Here is a 26,982-nt window from a genome sequence, read left to right on the forward strand (position 1 = left end):
GAGATCTTGCGTGGAGCCCCAGATCGAGGGAGATTATCAGTGGTCTTGTATGTCTTCCATTTCCTAATAATTGCTCCCACAGTTGATTTCTTCAAACCAAGCTGCTTACCTATTGCAGATTCAGTCTTCCCAGCCTGGTGCAGGTCTACAATTTTGTTTCTGGTGTCCTTTGACAGCTCTTTGGTCTTGGCCATAGTGGAGTTTGGAGTGTGACTGTTTGAGGTTGTGGACAGGTGTCTTTTATACTGATAACAAGTTCAAACAGGTGCCATTAATACAGGTAATGAGTGGAGGACAGAGGAGCCTCTTAAAGAAGAAGTTACAGGTCTGTGAGAGCCAGAAATCTTGCTTGTTTGTAGGTGACCAAATACTTATTTTCCACCATAATTTGCAAATAAATTCATTAAAAATCCTACAATGTGATTTTCTGGATTTTTTTTTCTCAATTTGTCTGTCATAGTTGACGTGTACCTATGATGAAAATTACAGGCCTCTCTCGTCTTTTTAAGTGGGAGAACTTGCACAATTGGTGGCTGACTAAACACTTTTTTTCCCCACTGTATATATATATATAGCCTCCTGTAGCTCAGTTGGTAGAGCATGGTGCTTGCAACGCCAGGTTTGTGGGTTCGATTCCCACGGGGCCCAGTATGAAAAATGTATGCACTCACTAACTGTAAGTTTCTCTGGATAAGAGTGTCTGCTAAATTACAAAAATATATTTATATTTGCGACAAAAAAAACATATGGGGGATTGGAAGTGATGCAGACAATTACATTGATGGAAGTTACAATCTATCTGAAATATTAAAGCTGATCTACCCCCTAAAACTAAATAAAAAAGAAGCTATTTTTGTTTATTTTTAACCATTTTAAAGGAAAAATCCACCCAAAACCACTCATTCATATAATTTACAGTGTTAAATAACACTAATATGTCAGAAGAATATTTTTGTGAACAAATGTTTCATTTTGTCATTATAATAATGAATGTAATATGTGAATATCGTTGTGGAAATCTGTTGCAGCACAAGTCGACTAAAAAACCCACAACGCAGTGCTATCTCTATGTAGCTGGCTAGCTACTGTAGCTAGCTAGGTAGCTAGCTAGCAAACGTAGCTGCACACAATAGTATCAGCATGTGAAGTAGCTAGTTAGCTGTACAATCGCCTAAACAAACTGCACTATCAATTTAGAAGTCTACAGTCTCACCATGTTCAACCTGCAGATCGATGTGCCTCAGAGAGTGGAGTCTGACATTCGCAACAGAAATGCAACGGCACCATGCAATTCACCCTGGACTGAAGAGGCAGACAAATACTGTAGGAGAAATGTGCTACACCCTGTGTTAAATTATAAATTTCTCTAGGTAGGAATATTGCAAAAATATGATCAATCAGTCTCCCGCATTATAACACCGGCCAGTATTGAAATCTGACATGTATGATAGAAGTTTTCGTGATCTAAAAGTTGTATTCCTATTAACTTTCAGTGTAGTGAGAGCGGCTTTATCGCAATGCTACGTCATACCGGCCAATTTCTGCCTGCTTGTACGGCAATAGCTCAGATACACATGAAAACATTAAATGACCCAGGGAGTAGATAGAACATCGCTCAGAGATGCACAAAAACAATATAACATTCAAAATGGGGGAATCTTTCCTTTAATTAAAAACAATCACAGTAAGGCACTTAATTGTTAACCAGAAATTATTTGATATTGAGATGAAAACGGCGCTTTAAGTACCTTACTGTAATAGATTACTTTAAAAGGCCCAATGCAGACATTTTTACATCAATATCAAATCATTTATGGGTAATAATTAAGTATCTTAGTGTAATATATTGACATTAAAATGGGCAAAAGTAGCTTTTTAGCAACAAAAAAAACATTTCTCAAGCAAGAATTTTGCTAGGACTGCCTGGGAGTGGTCTGAGTGGGGAGGGGTAAACTGAAAACTAGCTGTAATTGACAGAGAGGTTTGGAACTCTTGTTATTGGTCTATTAAGCAATTTACCACATGGTGATGTCACCATGGAAAGCCGAAACTCCCACACATGCAAACCTGCTGATTATAAGTTCAGGTGTAGATTGTATTTTCAACCAGCAGCTATCAGGAAATAACACTGATCAAATTGTTTCATACTTTTACAGCGTTAATTTCATCAGCTGTTGTACAATATGATATAAAACACAGGAAAAACTGAATTTTGACAGCACTGGGCCTTTAAGCCTTTCTTGGGGCCAATGAAGCATAAACTTGGAGAGAGGGACAGAAAGAGAGAGGGAGAGTATTGGCACTAATGCATTCACACTAAAAGCACAGAACAATGAAAGCTACCAGACAAAAGCTGGGCGGCCACGTTACACAGAAGTCACCTTTCAAAGAGCTAAAACTAAAAGCACAGAACAAAAACTGCTACAGGCCATCGCTTCAAGGCCTATTAAAACAAATCACAGCCAAATAAACAAATAAGTCACACGTTCTCCTCCCAACCGAAGGCTTGACTCAACCAGCGCACTGTGTTCAACTTTGTCTTAGGTGAGGACATGAAGGACGTACGACAGAGGTAAACATCTGTTGAAAAGAAATGGAAACAAAACTGTCCCTGTTTTCAACAATGCATGCCTTCACTGTAGTTGACATTGACTGAGGAACATGAGTAAAAGGCAGTGTTGGAGTGTATGCCACACCCACCCTTCAGCAGAGCAGGTTGAGGAAGAGGAGGAGGCATCGCTCATCGCCTTGCACCGCTGAGCGGCAAGCCCTGGCCAGTGACAGCAACTTGGCAGAACTAGGTGAGATTTACTCACTTCATTAAACAAACAATGGTGAGAAATGTAAATATTAGTACACACTTTCAATAATATAAAAAAAGAAAATCCATCCATCTTGTTTGGACACCTGGGTGGGTAGGGGTTGGTTGTGTGGAACTCAACAGTCGCATTGCACCACACTAAAGCCTTGTCTATTCAGCACTCTCTTTGTTTTCACCCTCCTCCAGCGACAGGTGTTTAGTTCATGACCTGGGTGGAATACTTGTTTCTGGTTTTCTACAAACATGTTTTTATGGCCCACATCTCTCAATACTTCTCAATACACTGACCCAAATTGGACAAGTTGAGAGTGTATACAATAGATTAAAAGGGATATGTGAAATATATAATAGTCCCTTTAGTAGAGAGGGGGTGCTCAAAAAAGTGTACAACTGGAACTTGGACTCCTTCCCAAGAGGGCTTTACTCTATTAGTGCGTGTTGTCCTCTCATATTTTCCCCTTCTCACCGTCCATCATCTGTGTGCCTTTGCTTTCCCCCCTGCTCTCTCTCAGATCACGCATCACGCCACTTAGCAAACGGCCTTGTATCACAGGAGATGTCCAACTGTCTCTGCTACCCATTAGCGAGGTATTTCCATGCTAGCGCACACCCGTTAGCCATCCAGTGAGAGGATGATGAGTTGGCCTCGTTTCACGCCTCTCCGTTTTATTGTTGATGAATGGCTCAAGCAGATGGCTTGTTATCTTTGAAGATTCCAGTAAGACAAGTGTGACAAATCGTTCTGGGCCCCACAATTCCCCCTTCCAGCCTCCATCCCTCAATAAACTCCGGAATAATCTCACAATGTGAAAATATGTATTTAACACACCAACAAAATTCTCCTCAGCACCATCCTCTCCATACCAAGTCCAAACATCTTTATGCATTGCACCTTCCTTTTAACTGCCTGGCCTGCACTTCCCGCTTTCATCACATTCCAGCTGTGCAAACGCATGGTATGGTTGGTGTTAAAAACATCCATGCACAGAGAGAGAAAGAGGGAGCTTCATTCATCTGATGCGCTCATTATAGCACACTCTCATGACAAACTCACGTCCACTCTCCCATCAGTCAAACTTCACAGAGTCAGACCCGGATGGGGGCCACAGGGTAAGCAGAAGTCCCGTTGTGGTAGCCATAGCTGTTAATGCGTTCCTCACACTGTGGATCCTATCTCCCTCAGACCGTGTAGCCACACTCATAAATCAATCCGTCCATGGAAGAAAAACCCCTTCAAAGTTGTTGAAATATGTCTAACGTCTGAATGGAATCAGGCTACATACAGATAATGCACAAGTGGTGCAGGATGGTGCCATTGTCTTGTGTTGTGATGGAGTGACTTTCACATACCTTTCTTCACAGCATTTAGTCATTCAGCACAAAAGTTTACATTATGTGTATTCAACAAGGTGTAAAATATTTGGTGAGCTATCTTTGCATCTCTTTTGTTTATTTGGTACATTATCTAGTGATTGTTACATTCTTTGTAAAATGAATAACATTTCATTTTGATGGCATGTAGACCTTCACTGGACAAAAGTAAATTATAACTGTGAATTAATTCAACTAATATTTCATTTCTTATCAACATGAATAACTTTAAAGTTTACTTTGACAGATCCTCGTGCACATTCACAACTGGTACAGCTGAATTATGACTCCACAAGTCACACAAAAGTCATTTGCGCACCAAATCATTGACAGAAGCCCCAACACCAGATAAATCATATTGGAAAACATGTCAACAGTATTCTCAAAATAGACCACCAAAATACCTGATCTAAATGCCTTATCTGTTAAAAGAACATGAAAATGCAAGGCCACATATTTCAGATGGCTATGATTATATCCCCTCAAACGCCCATAGTTTCAGTCAAGGAAACATCAGGGACAACATGCAACAAACACCTCACCCCACCTGTGGGCTAGCACACTGTCTATGCTTAGCTCAACACTTCTGATGCAATGTGAAGCAATGTGAAACCTAGAACTATTAATTGCAAAATGAAAAAGGAACTCATCTACAGAATAACCTTTAGTGTTGCAGGTGTGAATATCCTTGTCCCCAGTGTAGTGATGAATTAATTGCATGAAAATTCAGGACTTATCCTAACATGTAGCAATAGCTCATACAGAGTCAATCAATACCTGTCATAGCCACACAAAAAGTGAACGGAAAAAACTGTTCACAAGGCCTAAAGGCTGACACGTCCAACAATTTATTGCAGATGTGCATTTTGAGACAACGGGCGGACATGACTTCACCATTTGGGAAGAATGATGTGCTATCATGAGACCAATTATATGGCACCTCTGAATCACGTAAAGATCATTCTGAATACACACGCACAACTCAACTCCAACTAAGATACTTTCTCCTGTTTAAGTTAGGAAAATATCAACATCATTGCAACTATAATGGATTTTATATTTTGTTTGTAAACTAAATGGTAACAAATCAAATCAAATCTAATTGTATATGTCACGTGCGCCGAATACAACAGGTGTAGACCTTACAGTGAAATGCTTACTTACAAACCCTTAACACTTATTTTTCTTAAAACTGCATTGTTGGTTAAGTAATAAATAATTAAAGAGCAGCAGTAAAAAAGTAACACTACTTATACCTGTATATTAACAATGTCATTAATATAGGACAGTCCCTATGTTAATAACAAACAATGCTCAACTCCCTTATTATGTAACTACAATGCATATTGAATGCAACAACCTATTAAGGTATGTGGACGTCAGATTTACTTTTAATTTAAGTATTATTCATAGTATCAGAATGATATACAGTATTTACAGGATTTCCACTGCAATCTATTACGGAAGGCTATCATTATCTGATTATAGTGCTTTAACCTGGTCCTTGTCCCTTTAAAGCAGCACTCAGCAGTAAAAACAATAACAAAGCGCCTTCCCCACCCCTGGTTTGGTAAAAAGCTGAGGGATGGGGCTGGAGAATTTGTATCACTCTCCAATTCATAGAAAGAACTATGGATACAAGGATTGACCATCCATGATATCAACATTATAGTTTTAAACATGTTTTGAGGCTATATAGTGTGTGTTTACATTATATTTGTTTACAAACATTGGAGTAAAACAAGCTTATATTTGGGGTTCTGATGGGGTACGAGAGTTGAACTAAGCTCATGAGGCATTTATAAGTTACATTCGTCAAGAATCAATGGGTACATATCATTATTAATTTATAAGTCCCAAAATGTATGTAGCAACTGCTGATTGCCCCTTTAAGACGCGGTGAGCTTGAAAGGAGGTGGTGCGGTTTCACACCCGGGGTGGGAAACATGGGTGGGGTCAACGACTGGTGAGTGACAGCTGGTCACTGGCAGTCGCATTTTGGAACGCCTGTAGAATCCTAAACAGCCAGTGAGATTAGGAGTATACCGTTCCTCAAATTTGAACAGCCAATTGCAAGGGAAATGGGAGGTTCCCTTGTGCATCCAAAGTGGGACTACTATGGAACGAAGACTGAAAAAAGGAAAGTAAATCAAGAAGAAAAAAAAACTCATAGTGGATACGGGCTGAAGTTGGGGACTGAATTTTTTAGTAATTGGATCGCCGTAGACTGCATCTGATAAACATTTCCTAGGATCTTCAGAGAGCATAATGCGTCGAGTGTGCGGCAAAATTAGGATCAATCAGCACTAGCAAGGTGTTTCATTTTTTTTGGCGTTTTGCAAGCGCCATAAGCGAGAAGTCAACGATAGTTTTCGGTACTAAACTAAACTTTCGCTGCTACATTTGCGTAGCAAAGCAATGGAACATTGTAACACAGTCCAAGTTTTAGCCAACATTCCAAGCGCGCGATGAAAATAATATACGTTTTAACGTTTATTTTGAGTGCCAAGGCAACGTGCATAGGCTAGTATTTTGATAATGTGTCCATTTATTCTAGGAAAATTAGTGTCACTTGTATGTTTGACATGCTGAAAGTTGTCTTAAATGAAGAGCTGCTGTTAATGTTTGCCTATTATTTCAATGTTTGCCAAAACGAATCGCTTTGCCAAGAGTCCTCGTTTTCAACCTTTTTATGGACAAGTTATACTTGCATTTAATTCTGTCAACTTGAGAAGTTTCTTGTAGTCTTCTTGCTTCGTAAACCGTGATTCAACTTTGATTTCAGACAATATAGGACTCGAGGAGAAAGTTGGACTGGGAACTTGTTTTAAATGACTTATTTGGAAGAGTAGACCTGTTGTCTACACCACAAGTGTTTGTTTTTACTTCATTTTAGCACAACGCAATTTATGTGCTATAACAGACCTCACTATCTCTCTAAAACTGTATCAGATTTCCAATTTGTCGAGACGAGGAGAGATCAGTGGTCGCGCGATTAAACTGGATACAAAATGGCGGCGCCCCTGGAACGAATTGGATCAGTTTCTCACTATGGTTTTTATTTAGTTTTCTCGCTGGAACTGTTAATCAATTACGGATTGAGCTCAGATTTACCATGTGCTCAGAACTGTACCTGCAATGGAGATTCTGTGGACTGTAGTCATTTGGATTTGACAGATACACCGCTGGACCTGCCAATTCGGACAGTTTCCCTGTAAGTAGCTTCGAGCCGCCGTATTAATTGACCCTGTATCAGGATAAGATACAATGTTGCGGAAGGGAAAGTAGCCCTACACCGTCTCGCGGAATCTTTGTTGCAAGGACATAAGCGAATATATCAATTCACTTTTATGGAGTTGTAACTTGCTTGATTGCATGGTTTTCTTATTACTTTGTAGCCTATGCCTCACATCATTGCAGCACACCAGAACCCAATGGGCTATTCATGCATGGACAGCGGGATACAGATAATGTCAAAACAATAACTTAGTTTGACAGACGTCGCACTATGGTATCGGTTCCAGCCTACTAAATGGCTGTCGATTTTTGTCATTTCCACTGAATCTGAAACTAATTAAGTTGCTTTCAATTGTTAACCCCTTCAATAATAGGCTTTATTGACGTATTAGGCTACTCCCCACCACTGAATAGGCTACTTCAAGGGTGTCCAAAAATATATACATTTGGGAGGAAATTGCCTATATATCCATAACTATATAACATAATGTCAATTAGAAAGATACGATTTAAGAAAATACTTTTTCAACAATCAAAATAATATCTACTTAGGTATTTGGGCAAAACAATTTTCCAAGGAAATTGACTAGCCTAAATCTCATTGGATTTAAACCTCTGCGTTGTCTAAACATCACCTCGTAAATATATTTATGACCTTACAATATTATTCCTTAATCTCCTATTTGGTTCTGTGGCCATGGCCCACAAATTGGATTTCTAGTAAATTAATTGTGTATTCTCAAGACCTCATTGGCCACAATGGGGACACAGTCTGAAGGTTCGTTTAGGAAATGAGCCAATTGAGAAACATTTTCTTGGAATGTCTCTTGAAATTGAGGACATTTCAGTCCTCATCCCACTGAAATTACACAGGTTGTTTGTTTATAGACAAGGTTTCTTTTTCTCAATCATCATTTTGGCTCAACCAGCATTGGGAGCACTATTTCAATAGCAATTGTGAATCCACAAGGACAATTCAACTGTTTAGCAGGAATGTTGAGGAGGAAAGAGAGATCTTTATACAAGTCTTTTTTTGGGCTGGGGGGTTAAAAAGCGACTCCTCTGGACTTCTCAGGCTCCCAGGTTCCTGTGTGAGGCAGTTTGTCTTCCCCTGGGAAGTGAGGAATGCAACTTTTAAAAAGTCCTCTAAAATGTGAATAATGATGCCTGTGTCCAGGATGCCTTATTGCCCTTAAGCACCACTTTGCCGAGTGGAAGTGATGTTTATGGCATAACGTAACACTCATGCATAGGTATACAGTACTATACTATCTTCAACAACAACACTACTACAGCAATGGGGACAAGTTTCTCATCTGGAATGGCTAAATGCAAACATTGTGGTGTAATATCTGGTGCCTGGCGGGTCATGTCTAGACCAAATATATAGTTTAGCCTACTTGTTATCTGTAAGTACCTTATTGGTCAACATTTGAAGACCCGCCACACTCTTGTTGTTTTCAAATTGAATGGTTTTATTGCATTGAATTAATCTGTAAATCACCTAGGCTGCATATTTCCCCACCCTTGTAGTTGCCACAAAGGGAGACGGTGTCTTTGTTCTCTGGTTTTCAATTGAGACTGTATGTGATCCCATTAAAACTCTTATCCCAGTTCATTTGACTTGTTGGAAGGAGGAGATGTATTCATATAGGTGGATATTTCAGTCTGTGTGAATTGTCTGTTTACAAAACATATGTGTGTGTGTGTGGTGTGCAGGTAGTGGATGGGGGTAGGGCACAGGGGAACTGCCATTCACTCTTGCTCATTACTAAGCATGCACTTTTTTTTCCTCTTGGCACTTCAAAAAGCTGGGCGTTTAAAAGTTTACTGCACACATTGTGTAGGGAGAGAGGTGGAGATGAATGGGCAGTCACTGTGGACTGCTCGATGGTTGGCTGGAGCTACCTCTATAATTTATGATCAAACGGATATGCCAAATGGTTTGGCCTGGTCAGAAGGAAGGTCCACAGAGACTCACTGAGTGCATCACATAACGATGAAGAAGATTAAACATGAACATTTTATCAACAAATAACTTTATAGTCAATCTTAATCCTTTAACGACGGAGTAAGATATTATAATTTCATAAATTAGGCCTACATTTATTTAAATTAATTTGAGACAGTGGACTATACTATGATTTTGAATCTTCACTTTAAAATAAAACCTTACTAGGATTCATTGAGATCCTAGTTTTAGACCACTGTAAGTGTCCTGTCCAGTCAGGCCATGCTGGGTTTCACACCAAATGTTTGTCTCTGAACCTTCGGGAAAATGTGCCAAGTGAATTAGAGGGAGGAATAAAGTGTCCCTGTTATGTTTAGCCCTGACCTAGGTGGACGCTAGCAGCAGTAGCAGTCGGTCAATCAGTGTGGTGGGTGAGCGGACATTACTGTTGGGTGTCTATATAAACAAGCTTGGTCCGCTCTCGCAGTGAGCTGCTATAGCTCTGAACTGGCTCTTCTGTAGCAGAACGCCGAGTTTAAAAAATGGCTGAGGTCCTAGATAGGACTATTACAAAACAAATGTATAGGCTATCATTTAAAATCTTGAAATGTATAAAATAATTACGTTTCTCATTCTCTTCATATACTGTATGTGCTCATGAACAATTGGTGACCACCTGTTGCTGTTGTGGCTATATTTTATATGGGCCTATATATAGGCGTAGTGTAGTGATAACTCCTACGGTAGCATGGATTTGTTAGGGGGAGATGGGGCAGAGACTGGGTGCTCCTCTGCAGTATATCTTTCAGTAAGAGCGAGTTTTCTGAGGAAACTCTCTGGACATGGCCTGGTGAAAAATGGAACCATAATGCCTTCCAGTTGTCAAAATAGTTTCCCTGTTCTGCCCTGTTTTTACAGCTCCCCTGTGACACTGCTGCCTTGATGGAGATAGTAGGAAACAAGTGGGTGTTGCCATATTCAGCCAAAGGGAAAGCAGAGGAGATTGATTTTACAGGGAGAGATTATGAGGGATTAAAATAATTAGATGGGGGAAATTGGAGAGAGTGACCACTGGTTATTTAGGGAGAATGTTAAATGGTTAATATACTGTACTTCAAAGCAAATTTAGATTTTCAAGGGGATTCTATATATTTGCTGTTGCCTTTTATTAAACGTATTAGGATATAGTAGTAATTATGCATGCTCATAAGGCTGTTAACAAATCACCTAGATTGTTCCCTAGATAAGTGCTCTAGTAGTTTTCTGATTGATGAATAGCCTAATGATACCCAGTGCAGGCTTCCTCTCACTCGTTGAGATAATCTCTGGAGTGGTGGTTTGTCTTGTTTGTGGTCACTGTAATGTGTGTAAAGAGTGTCTTTGCCTGCAATGCCATCAGTGTTATGGGTTTTACAGAAGTAAATAAAAGCATGAACATTATTAACATTGGCTCCGATCGATGTGGTTTAATACAGAGAGAAAGCAGAGGCTCTGTGTCTGAAAGAAGTCTTTCCTTCTTTGTCCCCTTCATTTCTACAGCAGTGGTCTACAGTGTCACCTATATTCACTCAAACAGGAAGGAGAAGTCTCTGGATGGATCCCTTTACAAAGCAGCTTTTGCTGAATGGTTTCCTATATGGGCAAGAAATGTGAAGCCCTGACAGACAACCAACTACTCACCGGCTCTTTTGACAAACTAGTGTTGCACGGTATACCAGTACCACGGTAATATCACGGTACCAAAACATCATGATACTTATGATACCAACATTTTAGAATACCGTAGTACTGCTTTCATATGATACTACTGAATTTTTCAGCCCTGTTTATAACGTACGTTTTGTTTGTAAACTCAGTTGAATTTAAGCAACAGCCCTTAGACTCTTGTATGCGCAGGTCCAACAATATCCACTTCACTTTCATGCGCATATCACTTGTGCCAGCTGTAATCAGCCAGCCGCATCACCTACCAGCCCTCACTCACCACCTTCTCTCCGTCCGCTCTTCATTCGCATCTTTTCCTCCATCAGTTAAAAAAAATATAATTTAGCCGTGATGGTGAGTGGGGATGCAGACCCAGACCCTGAGTCTTCTATTGTTAGATTGGTACATTTGTTACATTGGAGCAGCGTGCAAAGCGAGTAATGTTGATACATTGTGTCATTTTATCGCCTGTTATAACCAAGCGCACAGACCAGTCTGAGTAGACTTTGCAAGTTCACTGTCATGCAGCCTCCGTGTCAGAGAGGGAAAATGGAGCCTGAAGGCATGCGACAGGCATGCAGCGTTACAGTAAAGATAACAGCTTGTCTCTAGCCTAAACGGTTAAAAAACTATGATCCATATTACCAGAGATGCCTTTTTTTCTTTCTATCAGGATTCACGTGCATTTTCTATAATTCCACAAACCATGTCGCGGGCCGTTTTTAAACTAATCCCGGGTCGCTAATTATTGGATTGATTAAAAACAACGTTGTTCAGTCATATTACCTAGCTAGCTAACAACCTGGTAACCTAGGTAAATCTGATTGGCACAGCAAGAAAGGACAAGGGTCTGCTACTCATGAGAAGTGATTCAAAGGATAGGATTCATACAGGCATAATTGAAGACTAAACTACTTGAAAAATCTATTTCTTTCTGGTGCTCCTTAAAAATGCAGTTTTGTGCCTAACGTTTTAAAAGTTGGGTGCGGTGTGTGTGTGTGTGTGTGTGTGTAAATGAGAGTGAGGGAGACGGTGTGTGTGAGGAAAGGAGGGAGAGTGTGTCTGTTTTAACTGAATAGGTTTCATGCAGTGTTTTTCCCTTACTGACACAATGACGTGCAGATCATTATGCATCTATATTCCTTCCTCCCATTCCTCCAGCCAAATGTTTATTTATTTTATTTAACCTTTATTTAACTAGGCAAGTCAGGTAAGAACAAATTCTTATTTACAATGACAGCCAAACCCGGACGACGCTGGGCCAATTTGTGCTCCGCCCTATAGGCCTCCCAATCACGGCCGGATTGTGATACAGCCTGGAATCGACCAGGGTCTGTAGTGACGCCTCTAGCACTGAGATGGCCTTAGACCGCTGCGCCACTCGGGATCCCAATCACTGGTAGGCCTTTGCAAATAAGCCATTCTATGCAGTATTCTATTATACACTGAACAATTTGAAGTTAAAGTCAATCTGTTGTATTGAGTAGAAGTGTACATTTCAGTGACCAGGTTTTTGGAGAACATTTCGAAAATGGGAACAAGTGTCCGAGGCAAACCGGATGCTAGGCCACTGATTTTTTCCCACTGTGGTATCGTGATACTTGGCCTGGTATCGTTTGTAAAATGTTGTTATCGTGACAACACTATGACAAACTTTCTGTTACTGCATCATACGCCCCTCTGCCTTCAACCTCAATGGTTTGGCTTTTGCCCAAAGGAAATGGGTTTGTTTTGGTGGTTTCCTGACAGGCTTTGGTCTGATGGTTCCTCTGATCCTGGCCCCGAGGGGGTGCACTGATGGGGTGGAGATTACTAGAAGGTGGTGGGGGGGGGGGGGGGGGGGGGTTCTGCCTGCTGCCTGGAAGTGTTGTCAACGTTACGGTTTAGTGCATGTCAGGTTCAACTGGATGAAAGCTCTGTTGTCTGACTGAACGAACTACAACCAACATGCAAATGAACACTAAAACTTTGCAGAGGAGATTGCTGTTGTTGGTAATCAAGGATGTTGCCATCGTGTGACTGGTTACCATGCATCTTCAGCCAGGTGGTATTAATGAAGGAATGATTGATGGCGGATGAAACTGCCATAATGAAACTAAAACCAAACCGGTTTCCTCCATTTCCTTAACCCCAGATGGACATATCCACCGTGGAAGAGCTATACAACAGCAACTGTAAAGACTGCAGGACTGAAGCTCTTGTGGTTTCAAGGGCAATTATTTCTAAGCAGTCTTGTAAACTTGTGGTATTGAGAATGATTTGAGTTGTCTTGGAATCATTTTATTTATTTATTCAGGGGAGCCCAATTGAGACCAGGGTCTCATTCACAATGGTGCCCTGAGTACAAACATTTTCACAATAAAATGTATATTCAAATTAAACAATAATAATAATAAAAACAAGGTACAATTTCAACAAATAAACCATTACAATCAATCGAAACAACTGCAATCCTCAATGAATTAATTAAACACCAGCGTGCTAAACTTCCCGAGCGGCACCAGGGAATCAAGATGGAAGGAATTTAGCAGGTTATTCCAACAATGGGGCCTTATGACTATTATGTCCCTAGGCCCTAAAGCAACATCATTCTCTTCTTTTCCTGGGGTTTAAGATTATAGCGATTAGTGCTCTGATTCCAAAAAAGAATCACGTTAGTGCTGATGTTTGATGTTTACGGTAGATAGGTGCTCAGTGCTTGCCTGAATGGAAAATTATGGGTTTTATTTATTGCTTTATGTAAATGTAAACTTTTATACTACGGTTTAAAATGAAATATGTATGTATATATATATATAGCTTTAGACAGAAACACATTAGCAGCAATAAGTGAGTAGAGAAATCCTTTTCATAACTATAGATAAAAGTTGACATTTACATGAAGTTGTGAAGTGAGCTCATGGCAGTGTTCACTGTAATGACAATTGAACAGCTGCTGCCAGAAGTCATTCCATAGGAATCCAGTCAACAGAATAGATGGCCTTTTTGTTAAGACACACTGGGGTGCCAAGTTCTCTTTTCTTTTTGTTTAAGCCGCTGTCTACAAAGTGGGTTTGATAGATGAATCATCTGTGAATTCTGTAGGCCTACATCTGGTAAGAGTTTGGAAATCTGAGAGGAAAAAAAGAGCGCAACTTGGAGAGGGATAGCGAAGTGGAGAACCCCCTAAACAGGCCGCAGCAACCAAGAGCTGATAGCTGTGTGCTCACCAGAGCCAAGCATTATTACCTTCCAAAATAAAACCTGCACTGGCCGTGTCCACTGATTTAGTAGAAAACAGAGGCTTTCAGTACCTGCACATAAATCCACACACACAGGCCTACATACGGTTGTTTATAAAGTTCAGGCCAGTATTTGGCCCCATTCTCTCTCTCCATGGATGATGGTGTAATTATTGCAGACTTTTCTTTTTGCAAGCATAATAAACATTAAGCAGAGGAAATACATTGTTTAATGATCAGTCATTTTCTTCACTTTGAAGTACAGTACATAAGATAAGTGGCCAGTTGAGAGGGAACTGGAACAATACTCCCTCAGAATTGACTTATTGATGTTATTCTTTCAGATTCATTGAGGCGGCTCATTTCCTTTTGCTCGTAATCAAGGAGTCTGGCGACTATGGAACAAATTAGGATTTGCTATCAAACTCCAATCCATGTGTGTAGTGCATGAGACTGTGTGTGTTGTGTGTGTTCCCTCATGTGTGGCATCTTTGGCATCTTTGGGCCTGAGTTCATGCTGAGCCCCATGTTTGGCTATATAGAAATTAAGGTATACCGGTATGGATTTTTACAATACCGTCTATAAAGTTATTTTGATAAAGTGCTAAATAAATTAAAAATTCTCTAAATTGGACTACTTCACTGTCAGTTTTGTCCTGGTTTGGTTGAGTATAAAACCATTAAAACGACTTAGGATTTATTTGTTGCCATCCTAGGGTCCTGCACTACTCATAAAACATATTTAGAACTTTTATAATTCAGAAACATAATACTGTCATACTGTCAAAAATAATAAAAATATAGTGATAATATATTTTGGCCTTATCGCCCAGCCCTCTGGGCGTGGCGGGGCACCACTGCTAAATGAATATCGGGGAAACACTGGGCATATTGTGCCACTTAAAATAAAACATGTTTTTGTTTGTGGCTGCTTTCTCTCTTGCCTGTGTTTTTTGCAGGAGTCTAAAATAGTGGTGGTAGTACTCCTGTGTATGCTCTAACTGCCATTACCTGGCTGTAAATGGTGTGGGGGGGGGGACAGCACAGGGTTGTGTTGCGCTCTCTTTGCCTCTGGCTGGCCCTCTCTGGCTGACCCTCTGTCTGGCTGACCCTCTGTCTGGCTGGCCCTCTGTCTGGCCTATGGGCGTGCTCTCTTTCTTCTCATAGCTCCCCGACAGACGGAAGGTTATTCTTTGTCCAGTTTATGGCTGTTTGAAACAGACCACATAAAAGCTCTGCTGTTTCCCAGCTGCACCACAAAGGCCCTATTGCTGACATCATTTCACACTTCCAAAGAGCGAAGTTCACACTCATCTTATCAGCGATAGAGATGGGCAGATAAACGATCCCGGTCTAGTACACCCCCTTCCCCTCTGCAGTCTGCATTTAATTATGAGGGCACTGTCATAAGAAATAACATCACTCCCATGCTCTTTGACGGAATACGAAACAATTAGATTTTTATTTTTGAGGGGTTGTGATGATGGGTTTATGACATCAATCCAATAGTATGTAGTAGTGTAACGGTCTAGTGCCGTGGGAGGCTTTGACTCTTGGGAGGTTTTTGAGGCAGGTCAGATTGCTTAGTCAGACAGGTTTTATAGCTTTATCGCTGCTTTAATGCTGTCTCACATAGTGGCCAAGATAACCTTGTACCCTTCTGAGCTACCCCCAACTGTGTTGCTATTCACCTGAGGTCTCTAGAGTAGACTGTGCTTCAGGGTAACAGGTGGACTGGGAAGTGGCAGTAGATGAAATGACCAGTCTGTTCAGTCTAGGCCTCTCCATCCTCCACTCCCACCTTCACCTCAGTGGATCCTGGTTGCACAACTCGTTGCACGCTTTTGATCAGGGATTGGAAACTGGTGGCCCCCCTTTTGTAGGCCCGCATATTTTGTTTCTCTCGCTATTTGGCTGAAAGCTAGGCATGAATTGCCTTGCTGACACTTTCTGGTCAGGAACATAGCGCTGTGATCTTGATCATGCTGACTAATGTTAAACAAGCCTGCTCATTTAGATAAACAGCAGAACTCTTGCTGTGCCATGCAATGGAATTCACCATTCCTGAGTTTCAGCAGAGGGAATAACCTGGTAGTGTTTGCCACACTCCATCACAGATTTCTCATAGCTTTCAAAATAATGTGTTTTTGGAGTGTTAAATTGACCACGGAGATCATTGAGGTTATTAAGAGTTTCTGGACATCTCACACACACGTTTAGTTTTTAATCTCTAGGTTTTTGGGCTTTTTCTGTCCAATAACCTTCCACACTGTTGTTTTGTCCCACTGAGGCAGTATGGTATGGTATGGCAGATTCTGGAGAGCATTATCCCCAGTCAGTGGGGCGTAACCCCACCCCCTCTACTTGTGACTGTAGAACAGAAGGAAACTATGGCGTTATCACCAGCTGCTTATACAGTAGGTGTTAAAACACTGTGAAACTTATCTGATCAGAAAGGCAAGAAAATGAAGCTGAATGAACAAGGCAAGACAAATCTGGAGTTGTATAAACACTCCCTTCCCCTTGGCCTATCAGGAGACTGGGAATACATACACACACACACACACACACACACTGTTTGTTTGTTTGTTTGTTATTGGCACCAGTACGGCAGGTTTTTCTCTCAAATGTCACCTTTCTTCACTCTACTCTAAATGGACAACAGCAAACAATGACATGCTTTACATTTCTGTTGTTCTTTTATCCTATACCAATATAGCACTCAGCCTGTTGAGGGGGCATGACAACAGCCCTCCTCTGAACGGTGTTGTTTTATTGGTTGTTTGTAATGAGGGGCTCTCCAGTTAAGCTTTATTATCCTCCGTTTGCACCGATCGGGGCCTTGTTAAAGGCTGGCACTGATTGCTGTGGCAGATTACTGCGGTCTTTGTGTCTCCCTGTGCTGCGCTGCACTGCGGCGGTGTTCTCAGCTGTATGTGCACCTTCCGGCGCAGCCCAGCCTGGTGGAGGAAACCCTGTGATTTTTCACTTTGCTTCAGTATAATGAGGTAATTGGCTCCTGTAGCAGGGACAGCAATTTAGCAATCTCTGGCACAATGGCGGTGGGAGGGCCCTGCCAATGATCGTAACACACCGCCCTGTCAGGGCTGCCTGCGCACACGCTCTACCATTATCTCCTCACACACACGTATACTGTAGAGAGAGAGAGAGAGAGAGACTTATCTCGACAGATGGAGAGGGAGGTAAAGAGCAGGATAGGTGTTGGGAGACAGAGGTAAAGAGTGAGGCAGAAGGCTGGAAAGAGAGGCAGATGTGCAATGCTGTGCAGGCAGCCTACAACCAGAGGAAGGAGCAGGAATGTGGTACGTCAGGTAAATCTGTCCCCAGACTCTGGGAACAAGCAGCCGTCTCTCCACAGGCTTGTGAAACATTCCTAGCCCATCTCTCATGTCTGGAGGCAGCCAGGGCTGTGTCTCAGAGCAGAGACAAAAAGTGTGTGTGCGTGCGTGTATACACACATTTGTTTGTGAAAGACAGATTTGTTTCTAAGTGCATTTGGCTGACAACACCATTTCTGAACAAATCCCTATTTAATGTTAGCCACTGTGCAAGTGAAGTGGTGGCTATTAAATGCACTGTTAGTCTAAACTGCAAATTGACTTGTACACAGATGGATGGCTGTGGGCTCCATTGTGTAAACCAAGCCAGACTCAGTATTGATTGGGAACCCCTGGAACAGAACTCAAATGGGACTACATTACATTGTATTGTAGTCATTTAGCAGACGCTCTTATCCAGAGCGACTATAAGGGTTAAGTGCCTTGCTCAAGGGCACATCAACAGATTTTCACCTAGTCGGCTCGGGGATTAGAACCAGCGACCTTTCGGTTATTGGCACAACGCTCTTAACCACTAAGCTACCTGCCGACTACAGGGTTGCCACAATGTTATAGGGAGGTTTCACAGTTGAAAAAAACACCTGTAAAATGAAGGGTCAGGTGGTGGTGGGTGCATCAACAATGCTAATCAGTCTGTCTTTCTTACAGAAATCTTGGCCACAACAAGCTGACAGCCATTGATGTCGAAGTCTTCTCGAACCTCCCAAACCTACGGGAGCTGTAAGTACCTCAGACATGATTCTGTCTCTGCCTGTGTCTCTGTCTGTGTCTGTCTGTGTCTCTGTCTCTGTCTGTCTCTCTGTCTCTGTCTCTGTCTCTCTCTCGGTGTGTGTGTTCTCTCACCCAGGAGTTCCCCATGGCTTTGTGTGTGCACTGGGCTCAGCCTTTTAAATGGCCCTCATTCAGAACAGAACAGTATCGATTGTCAAGCAGACAGCTGATCTATGAACGCAGTTCCTCGCAAAGTGCTTCCCCTTCACTTCATAATGGACTGCCGTGTGTGTTTAGTCTAATGAAATGTTTTCTGTTAGCAATAGGCCTAGCAGGCTTCCCAATGATAGCATTAGAGGGGGCATCAATGAAGTCCTTACTGGACAGTACCCTGAACAAACACTGCAGTACATCGGCATCTCACACTCACCATAATAGTCAGGTCCATGACTGCTATGTGGTATAGTAGTGTCAATGGACAGTAATTCTCAGTCACGCACACTCCAAATTCTAGCATCCTTGTATGTATTGTCTTGAAATGAGTCCAGTTGAGAATAAAGTAGGGCTAGTGGTTTCTGTATTAAGCTTTCTCCATCACTCAACACCAGTCAGGCCGAACCCTGGCTTGTAAATATTTGATACGCTCAGGAGGGTCTATCTCAACCCAGGCAGGGAGGGCACAGATACGCTCAGGAGGGTCTATCTCAACCCAGGCAGGGAGGGCACAGATACGCTCAGGAGGGTCTATCTCAACCCAGGCAGGGAGGGCACAGATACTCTGACATCTGTCAGAGCCCAAGCACACATACTAGCTGGACACAGCTTTATCCATCTATGTTTTACTCGCATACAATTCTGTTGTAATAGGAATTAATCTTACACACTTCAGATGGATACAGTAGCACCATATTGATCTATTTCCTTGCTACACTGTCAACCCCAAGAGGAAACCTCATGTCGTTACTTCAGTTCCAAATACAACTTGATCAGTCAATTTACAGCATTATGTTATCTCAATACAATGTTCTGTTACTTTCTCCTTTCAATCCATAATGTCCTCTAACATCATTGCGTCTGTGTTTCCCTCAGGCGCCTGGACCATAATGAGCTGACGTCCATCCCTGATCTAGGACAGGCTACGTCTAAGATCGCGTCCCTCTACCTGTGAGTACACCTTTCATTTACCAGCATGGGGATGTCAAGCTGGCATCACACTGTCCTTCAACTGCTATCCCTCACCGATTTGTCAATGTGTGTTTGAGTGCAAGTTTAGGTATGACCAAGAATCAGGGGTGTCAATTGGGTATGGCGGACTAGCTCAACACCAACAATTTAAAATAGGCTACTAAAATCATTCCAATCCTGATTTAAAAGGCAAATGCAAGATCGCTGTAGTAGATGGCTAGGTAACTGGCCTGACATGAAACTAGAGTTTTTAATCCCGACGCTGAACTAGTGCGTAGCAGCTAATTGCTGTATGACGTGTTTGTAGAATGTTACATCCCCTATTGACTGAGGTGAATGAAGCTACAGCAGCCAAGGTGGTAATGGCTGGGTTCAATTTTGCTTTTTTTCCTGTTCTCCTATTTGCATTTTAGAATTTTTTCATTGTGTAGAAATGCAGTAAATGAGCTTCAATTGTATAAAAAAATACCCCCCGGCCCCCTGTTAACTTTGCCATACCCTATGTTAAGCTGAAATGACGCCCTTGCCAAGAATACTGGCACATACTGTCCACATACTCATAGCATTCTATTTGAATTGCTATGCTATGACGGTAGTATGTCAGAGATGCACTATATATACAAAAGTATGTGGACACTCCTTCAAAATAGTGGATTTGGCTATTTCAGCCATACCCGTTGCTGACAGGTGTATAAAATCGAGCACACAGACAAACATTGGCAGTAAAAAGCCTTACTGAAGAGCTCAGTGACGTTCAACGTGGCACGTCATAGGATGTCACCGTTACAACAAGTCAGTTCATCAAATTTCTGCCCTGCTAGAGCTGCCCCGGTCAACTGTAAGTGCTGTTATTGTGAAGTGGAAACTTCTAGGAGCAACACCGGCTCAGGCGTGAAGTAGTAGGACACACAAGCTCACAGAACGGTACCGCCGAGTGCTGAAGCGATGAATCGCACAAAAATCGTCTGTCCTCGGTTGCAACACTCACTACCGAGTTCCAAATTGCCTCTGGAAGCAACGTCAGCACAAGAACTGTTCATCAGGAGCTTCATGAAATGGGTTTCCATGGCTGAGCAGCCGCACACAAGCCTAAGATCACCATGCGCAATGCCAAGCGTCGGCTGGAGTAGTGTAAAGCTCGCCGCCATTGGACTCTGGAGCAGTGGAAACGCGTTCTCTGGAGTGATGAATTGCTTCACCATCTGGCAGTCCAACAGACAAATCTGGGTTTGGCGGATGCCAGGAGAACGCTACCTGCCCGAATGCATAGTGCCAACTGTAAAGTTTGGTGGAGGAGGAATAATGTTCTGGGGCTGTTTTTCATGGTTCGGGCTAGGCCCCTTAGTTCCAGTGAAGGGAAATCTTAACCCTACAGCATACAATGACATTCTAGACAATTCTGTGCTTCCAACTTTGTGGCAACAGTTTGGAGAAGGCCCTTTCCTGTTTCAGCATGACGATGCCCCCGTGCACAAAGCGATGTCCATACAGAAATGGTTTGTCGAGATCGGTGTGGAAGAACTTGACTGGCCTGCACAGAGCCCTGATCTCAACCCCATCGAACACTTTGGTGATGAATTGGAACGCTGTCTGCGAGCCAGGCCTAATCGCCCAACATCAGTGCCCGACCTCACTAATGCGCTTGTGGCTGAATGGAAGCAATGTTCCAACATCTAGTGGAAGCCTTCCTAGAAAAGTGGAGGCTGTTATAGCAGCAAAGGGGGGACCAAGCTCACACTTACTTTTGGTCATGTAGTGTACATTGATTGCCTCTCTTTAATGGATGTGAAGCATTGACTGTGCTGAGCACTGAGACTAGTGCTCCAGAGTTCTATCCTGGTTACAGTTGTGAAACTCTGCCTGGAGGTACTGCTTGCGCAGGCATCTCACAGGAGATTTACTGCCCTATTTGGGAAGAGCCGCTGTGTGTGTCACAGCTATGAGCCCAGTGGCTGACCCACGACAGACAGACACACAATTGTGACACTGTCCTGCTTGCCTGGCCTACAGAGTAAGTCAGTCCTGGTTGTTTTCCAGCCTCCAACAGTTTACCCCTCATGTTGGCTACGGAACATTCTAGCTTCTAGGGATGTAACGATTCACCAATACGCATCAGACCCCGATTCAAATGTTTAAGATACGAGTGCATCGGTCTGCGGACCCCAAACCTATTCAAATGTAGCATGCGTCAGTCAGAAAATCTATTCAAATGTTACGAATCGCCGATTCACTAAAATGTTTTGCTCTTACTTTCTTTCTTCCTTCCAAAAATACCACCTCTTTTGTGACAACTGATGCATCCTCTCCTTCAGTGTCAAACTAAGCATGTAACGGTTTTGACAGTCATTGATCTACAAGTCATTTTGCCCAGGGGATATCAGAAGCTTAGTCAAACTGCCTACTGTGCTCAACTTCGCATGCTGACCAACGCAAGGTAGACGGCCTGTTCCTGATCACACACATCTAAGTGGCACCTTCAGCATTCAAATGCTAAAATGGCTTGCGATTTATTAGTTGAGTGACGACCTATGAAATTTGCTATTTTGTTATCTACAGTGCCTTCAGAAAGTATTTATACCCCCTTATTCCACATTTTGTGTTACAGCCTGAATTCAAAATGGATTAAATAGATATCTTCTCTCACCTATCTACACACAATACCCCATAACGGCAAAGTGAAATAATGTTTTTAGAAATTTTTGCACATTTATTGAAAATGAAATACAGAAATATCTAATTTACCTAAATATTTTTACAAAATGTATCCGCTATCATTTCTTATAACCGACAGGTATTCACGTCCCCTGAGTCAATACATGTTAGAATCAGCTTTGGCAGCGATTACAGCTGTGAGACATGTATGGGTATGTCTATAAGACCTTTGCATACCTGGATTGTACAATATTTGCACATTATTCTTTAAAAGATTATTCAAGCTCTGTCAAGTTGGTTGTTGATCATTGCTAGACAGCCATTTTCAAGTCTTGCCATAGATTTTCATGCCGATTTTAAGTCAAAACTTTAACTAGGCCACTCAGGAACATAAAATGTCATCTTGGTAAGCAACCAGTGTATATTTGGCCTTGTGTTTTAGGTTATTGTCCTGCTGAAAGGTGAATTTGTCTCCCAGTGTCTGTTGGAAAGCAGGATTTTACCTGTGCTTAGCTCTATTCCATTTATTTTTATCCTAAAAAACTCCCTAGTCCTTGCCGATGATGTCCCTGCATATGATGTAGCCATCACCATGCTTGAAAATATGAAGTTGTACTCAGTGATGTGTTGTGTTGGATTTTCCCCAAACATAACGCTTTGTATTCTGGACATAAAGTTAATTTCTTAGCCAATTTTTTGCAGTTTTACTTTAGTGCCATGTTGCAAACAGGATGCAGGTTTTGGAATATTTGTATTCTGTACAGGCTTCCTTCTTTTCACTCTGTCATTTAGGTTAACATTGTGGAGTAACTGCAATGGTGTTGATCCATCCTCAGTTTTCTCCCATCCCAGCCATTAAACTCTGTAACTGTTTTAAAGTCACCATTGGCCTCATGGTGAAATCCCTGAGTGGTTTCCTTCCTCTCCGGCAACTGAGTTAAGAAAGACGCCTGTATCTTTGTAGTGACTGGGTGTATTGATACACCATCCAAAGTGTAATTAATAACTTCACCATGCTCAAAGGGATATTCAATGTCTGTTATTCTTTTTAAATGTTTTTAAAAATATGTACCCATCTTTGCGAGGCATTGGAAAACCTCCCTGGTCTTTGTGGTTGAATCTGTGTTTGAAATTCACTACTCGACTGAGGGACCTTACAGATAATTGTATGTGGCAGGTATAGAGATGGGGTAGTCATTCCAAAATCATGTTAAACACTATTATTGCACACATAATGAGTCCATGCGGATCTTATATGACTTGTTAAGCACATTTTTACTCCTGAACTTATTTAGGCTTACCATAGCAAAGGGGTTGAATACTTATTGACATTTCAGCTTTTCATTTTTAATACATTTCCAAAAACATAATTCCACTTTTACATTATTATTTTAGATTTTAGATTTTACCCATATTTTACCAGGTAAGTTGACTGAGAACACGTTCTCATTTACAACAACGACCTGGGGAATAGTTACAGGGGAAGGAAAACTATAGTTGCACGTCCCTGATCACTCTATTGAAGCAAAAAATCACGACTTTCTATATAAAACGTGACCCCTGTCAATACACAGCTGGGCTCATCTGCTCCCGCTTTCTCCCGTTGTGCTATTTACAAACAAACCCATAACTGTCTCAATTGTCCTGGGGAACTACGGTAAGCTTCATAATGTAAAATAATGTGACCGGTGAAATGAAGAACACAATCTGCTTTATCTTGTAACATATTGCACAAGTTGACTGCAGGTATTTACTTAAAAAATAGCTACAAAGATAAAAATGTATGGAACAATTTCAAAGATTGTTTCAACGGTATTGAAAAACCATCCCGTGGCTATTTCCAAATACCCTGGTATATGGTATATACAGTATACTGCCCAAGCCTACTAAAAACCAAAGTGGGGGGACGGAAAACATGGACTACATTGCCCCCCTCCCAATCTGATAGTGGTAGTGGGGTGGTAGATGCCTAGTCTCCCTTATGGCTCAGATCAGGTACACACACACACACACACAGGCCCAGCTCATAAGCATCAGCAGCAGATTTTTATATAGAATGGAAAATTAATGTTTATGCAACAAATGTTACTGTATCGCATCGATTCGTTCTCTAGTCAAACCGAATTGCACTGAATTGTTTCAAACTAAAACGCATCGTTCCTGTATCGTATCGGAGCCCATGTATTGAATCGTCTTGAAAGGGAAAGATACACATCCCTACTAGCTTCTCACTCATCCTTAAACAAGAGAGAAAGCCCTCAGGCTCTGTCTCAACAGTTACCGTTAAAGACAGTTTGCAGCATGTCTGTGTGTTGGTATCACACCTCTATAACACCCACTTTAATTCTGTCACTTCTGTGGTAGTAACAGTACACAGCAGGTTCCTGTAAAATGGACCATCACTATGTATCACTTTCAGTCTTTGTAATAGTCATCCCTATATGTCACCCATCAGACCCTCAAAATAGGCTGTGTAGTGTGCTCATTGTAACTGTCATCTGATTACCGTCTGATTTATGAGAATGTTCTAACGGCAATATCTAAAACTCCATGTCAAACATTAGGATATGTTGGAGGTAGATTTTTGAGAGTTGTTTTCGTTGCCTCTTACAGTAGTCTGCCTGATTCGCGGTCACTGTAAAGCCTCTAGGTTTATAGTTAGGTGTTTGAAATGAACGCTAGTTCAGCAGGCTGTGTGTAGCTCTACTCTGCTCGGGCAGAGCTTCTTTTTTTGGCCTGATTCTCAGCCTGTTGCTACGGGAAGCTCAGTGCATGATGGGAAGATGCATATCTTCCAAAGCTGCACAGCTGAAAGCAGTAGAACCTGCAGCTGGCGTTGTCACTCACAGGGCTTACTGTTAAAAGGTGACAGGGAGGGGTGGTGGATGGGAAGAGGGCTGGCTCAGGATGACATCACCGTTACCGACACAAGGGGAGAGTACCGTAGCTCAGGGTTTGCCCACAAGTAACCTCATCGCCCACCTCACCAGCTCCCTGTCTGCCCCCCCACCTTGTGGTCTGTTTGCCATGGCAGATCCTGGCTGGATGGCAGTGCAGACTGAATTCTTCTGCCGGTGCTGTCTGAGACTGCAGCCACAGGGAGAGAGAGAGGGGGAGAGAGAAAGGATGCTAGAACAGAGGGTCGTCTGTCAACATTCCCTGGCCTGTGCTGGCTACTCTCTGGGCTTCTCCTCCAACAGACGGTTGTTTCTGAGGCAGCGTATGGTGAAACTGAAGTATAGTGTCAGAGTGCCAGACCAGACTCTTGTTTTTTCGCTCTCTCTCTCCCTTCCCTTCCCGCTCTCTCTCCCTTCCCTTCCCTCTCTCTCTCTCCCTTCCCTTCCCTCTCTCTTCCCTCTCTCTCTCTCTCTCTCTCTCTCTCTCTCTCTCTCTCTGTCCCTCTCTCTCACTCGTTCTCTCTCCCACACACCCTGCGGATCTTTTGATCCTCTCACTTGTGGAGTTCATCAGGCAGATAAGCCAATCAAAGCGGCCCAAACCAGCTAGTCTGTGTGGCCGCGGGGCTTTGGCTTGGATTAATCACTGCTCTCAGATCAGCCAGTGAGATCAGCCCCCACCCCACCCCGGGGCTCCCACACTCCCATAATGCACCAGGCATCCTGCTCTCCCAGAATGTATCAGGACTCCCCCTGCTCCAATAATGGCACAGCAGGCCACCAAACCCCCATAGAATCAGGGCCAGGGGAGAGTGAGACTTGCACAAACTTGCACATCCTTCCCACATCAAAGAGAGGTGTCAAAACAAATCCATGAAAATCACATGATGGTTAATGGGATGATATGATTTAAAATTACAGTTCTATTGTCTTTATTTCCAACATCAAAACAAAGTAGAATCCCCAAAGATCACTGTGTAAATGGGAGAATGGGCAGTACTGTAAACACTTTTATTATCAGCACCCTCAACATCAAAAGGGGTGTCAAAAACCGACCGTAGGAAAATCAAATGGCTAAATGGAATGAAGGGATCTGTTGAATGTACCCAGCATCAAAGATCCCGTGTGGCTCAGTTGGTAGAGCATGGCGCTTGCAACGCCAGAGTTGTAGGTTTGATTCCCATGGGGGACCAGTACGAAAATGTGCGCACTCACTTCTATAAGTTGTTCTGGATAAGAGCGTCTGCTAAATGACTCAAATGTAAATGTAAAGGGAAGGGGAAAATCCAGCGCTTTATAAATGAACCTATTGTCCACCCTACCCCGTCCCCACCTCTCGCCTCACACCTCCTCTGGTTTTCACAGAGCTGGACTATTCTGGCCGTGGGAGGATGGGGAACTGAACTGGGAGGAGGAGGGAGAAGAGAGGGGAACCAGAGCTGGACTGTTGTGGTCAGCATCTGAGAGACAGAGAGAGAGCCTCCTGTTTGAGACAATTCTGCCTAGTTTTTCCCAGCAAGGGTCAGCAGCTGTTGACCCCTCCTCCCTATCCCTCCCCATCCCCTCCCTCCCTCCCTCTCTCCCTGCTCAGTAGAGCCTCAGTTCTCCCCCTGTCAGTCAGTCAGTCCCCCAAGCCCTCCTCTCTGCTGCTGCTCCCCAGGGGCTTCCTGTAGGGTCAGGAGGGAGGGGGGTCCGGAGGGGGGAGGGGCAGGACCTGGTCTGAGGCTCATCCTTAACTCTACTCTTTACACCACTGTTTATTCAGGTGGGCTCTGGGCTGCAGTGGGAGACCCCCCCCCCCCCTCCCCCCCTCCCCTGATGGCCCAGAGTAAAGGCCCTACAGAGTCTTATTTGACCATCTGTGTGTGAGGAG

General features: G+C 42.6%; 1 protein-coding gene across 1 annotated transcript in view; it reads left to right on the plus strand.

The window, feature by feature from the left end:
- The first annotated feature begins 6,358 nt into the window (after window positions 1–6,358).
- LOC311137902 (leucine-rich repeats and immunoglobulin-like domains protein 1) overlaps window positions 6,359–26,982 on the plus strand; it is a 46,904-nt gene continuing 26,280 nt past the window's right edge. The window contains exons 1-3 of the mRNA XM_084172509.1: window positions 6,359–7,406; window positions 18,313–18,384; window positions 19,465–19,539. Coding sequence (XP_084028635.1) covers window positions 7,204–7,406; window positions 18,313–18,384; window positions 19,465–19,539 — 350 coding nt within the window. The 5' untranslated portion in view covers window positions 6,359–7,203. The remainder of the gene's footprint in view (window positions 7,407–18,312; window positions 18,385–19,464; window positions 19,540–26,982) is intronic.

The sequence above is a fragment of the Coregonus lavaretus genome (assembly GCF_964263955.1).
Source record: "Coregonus lavaretus genome assembly, chromosome: 12".
Taxonomy (NCBI): Eukaryota; Metazoa; Chordata; class Actinopteri; order Salmoniformes; family Salmonidae; genus Coregonus; species Coregonus lavaretus.